The sequence below is a fragment of the Lepidochelys kempii genome, chromosome 6 (genome assembly GCF_965140285.1).
Source record: "Lepidochelys kempii isolate rLepKem1 chromosome 6, rLepKem1.hap1, whole genome shotgun sequence".
In the NCBI taxonomy this organism is placed as follows: Eukaryota; Metazoa; Chordata; order Testudines; family Cheloniidae; genus Lepidochelys; species Lepidochelys kempii.
The window spans coordinates 125,170,409-125,175,980 of NC_136385.1; the positions used below are offsets into that span (position 1 = coordinate 125,170,409).

A 5,572-nucleotide genomic window follows, 5' to 3' on the forward strand; every position below is an offset into this window, starting at 1 on the left:
CAAGGAAGCAACCCTAATATAAAGCCAAGTCCCCATAGTGTGAATATGTTTGTTCTTACCAGGGATGGTGTAACAAACGGAAATGCTTTATTGTATATTTGCATAGTATTCTGAGCAATTTGCAGGGAAGGGTGAGATGTTCCTGGAGCTCAGCATTAACGGTACAGGTTTCAGAGCGGTACCTGTGTTAGTCTGTATCAGCAAAAAAGAAGAGTCGTCCTTGTGGCACCTTAGAGACTTAGCCCTGGTCTACACTAGGACTTTAGGTCGAATTTAGGAACGTTAAATCGATTTAAACCTGCACCCGTCCACACAGTGAAGCCCTTTATTTCGACTTAAAGGGCTCTTAAAATCGATTTCCTTACTCCACCCCTGACAAGTGGATTAGCGCTTAAATCGACGTTCCCGGCTCGAATTTGGGGTACTGTGGACACAATTCGATGGTATTGGCCTCCGGGAGCTATCCCAGAGTGCTCCATTCTGACCGCTCTGGACAGCACTCTCAACTCAGATGCACTGGCCAGGTAGACAGGAAAAGAACCGCAAACTTTTGAATCTCATTTCCTGTTTGGCCAGCGTGGCAAGCTGCAGGTGACCATGCAGAGCTCATCAGCACAGGTGACCATGATGGAGTCCCAGAATCGCAAAAGAGCTCCAGCATGGACCGAACGGGAGGTACGGGATCTGATCGCTGTTTGGGGAGAGGAATCCGTGCTATCAGAACTCCGTTCCAGTTTTCGAAATGCCAAAACCTTTGTGAAAATCTCCCAGGGCATGAAGGACAGAGGCCATAACAGGGACCCGAAGCAGTGCCGCGTGAAACTGAAGGAGCTGAGGCAAGCCTACCAGAAAACCAGAGAGGCGAACAGCCGCTCTGGGTCAGAGCCCCAAACATGCCGCTTCTATGATGAGCTGCATGCCATTTTAGGGGGTTCAGCCACCACTACCCCAGCCGTGTTGTTTGACTCCTTCAATGGAGATGGAGGCAATACGGAAGCAGGTTTTGGGGACGAAGAAGATGATGAGGAGGAGGAGGTTGTAGATAGCTCACAGCAAGCAAGCGGAGAAACCGGTTTTCCCGACAGCCAGGAACTGTTTCTCACCCTAGACCTGGAGCCAGTACCCCCCGAACCCACCCAAGGCTGCCTCCTGGACCCAGCAGGCGGAGAAGGGACCTCTGGTGAGTGTACCTTTTAAAATGCTATACATGGTTTAAAAGCAAGCATGTGAAAGGATTACTTTGCCCTGGCATTTGCGGTTCTCCTAGATGTAGTCCTAAAGCCTTTGCAAAAGGTTTCTGGGGAGGGCAGCCTTATTTCGTCCTTCATGGTAGGACACTTTACCACTCCAGGCCAGTAACACGTACTCGGGAATCACTGTAGAACAAAGCATTGCAGTGTATGTTTGCTGGCATTCAACCAAAATCCGTTCTTTATCTCTCTGTGTTATCCTCAGGAGAGTGAGATATAATTCATGGTCACCTGGTTGAAATAGAGTGCTTTTCTTCAGGGACACTCAGAGGTGCCCGTTCCTGCTGGGCTGTTTGCCTGTGGCTGAACAGAAATGTTCCCCGCTGTTAGCCACAGGGAGGGGGGAAGGTTGAGGGGGTAGTCACGCGGTGGGAGGAGGCAAAATGCGACCTTGTAACGAAAGCATATGTGCTATGTATGTAATGTTAACAGCAAGGTTTTCCCTGAAAGAGTGTAGCGACTGTTTTATAAAATGTGTCTTTTTAAATACCGCTGTCCCTTTTTTTTTCTCCACCAGCTGCATGTGTTTCAATGATCACAGGATCTTCTCCTTCCCAGAGGCTAGTGAAGCTTAGAAAGAAAAAAAAACGCACTCGCGATGAAATGTTCTCCGAGCTCATGCTGTCCTCCCACACTGACAGAGCACAGACGAATGCGTGGAGGCAAATAATGTCAGAGTGCAGGAAAGCACAAAATGACCGGGAGGAGAGGTGGAGGGCTGAAGAGAGTAAGTGGCGGGCTGAAGAGAGTAAGTGGCGGGCTGAAGACAGGGCTGAAGCTCAAATGTGGCGGCAGCGTGATGAGAGGAGGCAGGATTCAATGCTGAGGCTGCTGCAGGACCAAACCAGAATGCTCCAGTGTATGGTTGAGCTGCAGCAAAGGCAGCTGGAGCACAGACTGCCACTGCTGCCTCTCTGTAACCAACCGCCCTCCTCCCCAAGTTCCATAGCCTCCACACCCAGACGCCCAAGAACGCGGTGGGGGGGCCTCCGGCCAACCAGCCACTCCACCACAGAGGATTGCCCAAAAAAAAGAAGGCTGTCATTCAATATATTTTAAAGTTGTAAACTTTTAAAGTGCTGTGCTTAAAGTGCTGTGTGGCATTTTCCTTCCCTCCTCCACCACCCCTCCTGGGATACCTTGGTAGTCATCTCCCTATTTGTGTGATGAATGAATAACGAATGCATGACTGTGAAGCAGCAATGACTTTATTGCCTCTGCAAGCGGTGATTAAAGGGAGGAGGGGAGGGTGGTTAGCTTACAGGGAAGTAGAGTGAACCAAGGGGCGGGGGGTTTCATCAAGGAGAAACAAACAGAACTTTCACAGTGTAGCCTGGCCAGTCATGAAACTGGTTTTCAAAGCTTCTCTGATGCGTACCGCACCCTCCTGTGCTCTTCTAACCGCCCTGGTGTCTGGCTGTGCGTAACCAGCAGCTAGGCGATTTGCCTCAGCCTCCCACCCCGCCATAAACGTCTCCCCCTTACTCTCACAGATATTGTGGAGCACACAGCAAGCAGTAATAACAGTGGGAATATTGGTTTCGCTGAGGTCTAAGCGAGTCAGTAAACTGCGCCAGCGCGCCTTTAAACGTCCAAATGCACATTCTACCACCATTCTGCACTTGCTCAGCCTGTAGTTGAACAGCTCCTGACTACTGTCCAGGCTGCCTGTGTACGGCTTCATGAGCCATGGCATTAAGGGGTAGGCTGGGTCCCCAAGGATACATATAGGCATTTCAACATCCCCAACAGTTATTTTCTGGTCTGGGAATAAAGTCCCTTCCTGCAGCTTTTGAAACAGACCAGAGTTCCTGAAGATGCGAGCATCATGCACCTTTCCCGGCCATCCCACGTTGATGTTGGTGAAACGTCCCTTGTGATCCACCAGAGCTTGCAGCACTATCGAAAAGTACCCCTTGCGGTTTATGTACTCGGCGGCTTGGTGCTCCGGTGCCAAGATAGGGATATGGGTTCCGTCTATAGCCCCACCACAGTTAGGGAATCCCATTGCAGCAAAGCCATCCACTATGACCTGCACATTTCCCAGGGTCACTACCCTTGATATCAGCAGATCTTTGATTGCGTGAGCTACTTGCATCACAGCAGCCCCCACAGTAGATTTGCCCACTCCAAATTGATTCCCAACTGACCGGTAGCTGTCTGGCGTTGCAAGCTTCCACAGGGCTATCGCCACTCGCTTCTCAACTGTGAGGGCTGCTCTCATCCTGGTATTCATGCGCTTCAGGGCAGGGGAAAGCAAGTCACAAAGTTCCATGAAAGTGCCCTTACGCATGCGAAAGTTTCGCAGCCACTGGGAATCGTCCCAGACCTGCAACACTATGCGGTCCCACCAGTCTGTGCTTGTTTCCTGAGCCCAGAATCGGCGTTCCACAGCATGAACCTGCCCCATTAGCACCATGATGCATGCATTGTCAGGGCCCATGCTTTCAGAGAAATCTGTGTCCATGTCCTGATCACTCACGGGACCGCGCTGACGTCGCCTCCTCGCCCGGTATCGCGTTGCCATGTTCTGGTGCTGCATATACTGCTGGATAATGCGTGTGGTGGTTGATGTGCTCCAATTGCCAAAATGAGCTCAGCGGCCTCCATGCTTGCCTTGGTATGGCGTCCGCACAGAAAAAAGGCGTGGAACGATTGTCTGCCATTGCTCTGACGGAGGGAGGGGCGACTGACGACACGGCTTACAGGGTTGGCTTCAGGGAGCTAAAATCAACAAAGGGTGTGCCTGTACATCAAGGAGTATTTCAGGCAGGACTGCACAGAGGGTTAAGGTGCCACAAGTACTCCTTTTCTTTTTGCGAATACAGACTAACACGGCTGTTCCTCTGAAACCTGTCAATAAGAAATGGTGCACCTAAGTTATCGTTGTTATTGGAACAAGGAGGTTAGCCTGGCCTCTGATTGATACATGGCTAGATTTACCTTGCTGCACCTTCTCTGTGAGTGACTGCAGTGTGATCTAGACAGGGAAGGAGGAAAATGAGTACAAAAATCTGGTCTATTTCTTGTTCTGACCCACTCCATCTATCTTTTACAGCTTTGGCTGGCAGCAGACGGTGCAGAAGGACTGCATGCCATCCACATCTCATGGCTGCTTGGCAGAAGATGGTACAGTATGACTCCTAGCCATCTTCATCTCTTGCCTGCCTGGCATAAGATGGTACAATACGACTGCTAGCAATCCTCATCTCTTGCCTGCCTGGCAGAAGATGGTACAGTACGACTGCTAGCAGTCCGTATCGCCTGCCCGCTCACCATAAGACGGTTCAATAGGACTGCAGGACTAAAGAGAATGACCTGGTCAAGTCACTCCAAATTTAGTCCCTGCGCCCATGTCTGCCCAGGCGCTCCCAGCCGACGTGGCCAGGAGCACCTCGGACACGACGAGGACGACTACCAATCGTATTGCACCGTCTGCTGCCAGAAGGCAATGGGTTGCTGCTACTGTGCAGCAAAGCCGTACCGCGTCTGCCAGCACCCAGGAGACGTAGGGTGACGGTTACCTGAGCGGGCTCCATGCTTGCCGTGGTATGGCATCTGCACAGGTAACTCAGGAAAAAAGGCGCAAAATGATTGTCTGCCCTTGCTTTCACGGGGGGAGGGAGGGAACGGGGGCCTGACGATATGTACCCAGAACCACCCACGACAATGTTTTAGCCCCATCAGGCATTGGGATATCAACCCAGAATTCCAATGGGCAGCGGAGACTGCGGGAACTGTGGGATAGCTACCCACAGTGCAACGCTCCGGAAGTCAACGCTTGCCTCGGTACTGTGGAAGCGCTCCGCCGAGTTAATGCACTTAGAGCATTTTCTGTGGGGACACACACACTCGAATATATAAAAGCGATTTCTAAAAAACCGACTTCTATAAATTCGACCTAATTTCGTAGTGTAGACATACCCTAACACATTTATTTGGGCACAGGTACTCCTCCTTCCATTAACTGAACCCTGGCCTTCGTCGCACGCTGCTGACCATGGGCTTCAGCAGTTTCCCCGAATCGATTGCCAAGGGCCCAGCCCCTGCAGCTGAAATGAGCAGCAGGATCCAGAGCCAGCCTGGACGGATAAGGCCCCTGGCTTGGGGCGCACTAGGGCTTCGGCTTCTGAGGCATGAGGCGCCCCCCGCAGAGCTACACCCCCCACGGGCGGGGAGCCCGGTGACAGCGGGACCCGACCCGGCCATTCCCTTCCCCCAGCGCCTGGGGCGGGGCAGGGAACCTGTTGGGCAGCCGCTGCTTCCGTCTCCTTTACCCCGCGGGCCGTAATCCTCTTATAGGCGGCCGGGCTGCGTGACGC

General features: G+C 52.0%; 1 protein-coding gene across 1 annotated transcript; it reads left to right on the plus strand.

The window, feature by feature from the left end:
- Window positions 1-282: 282 nt before the first annotated feature.
- Window positions 283-2,446, plus strand: LOC144930708 (uncharacterized). The gene is made up of 2 exons (XM_078853509.1): window positions 283-1,180; window positions 1,768-2,446. Exons 1-2 carry the CDS (start codon window positions 598-600, stop codon window positions 2,307-2,309), a joined length of 1,125 nt encoding a protein of 374 aa, XP_078709635.1. The 5' UTR covers window positions 283-597; the 3' UTR covers window positions 2,310-2,446.
- Window positions 2,447-5,572: the final 3,126 nt, after the last annotated feature.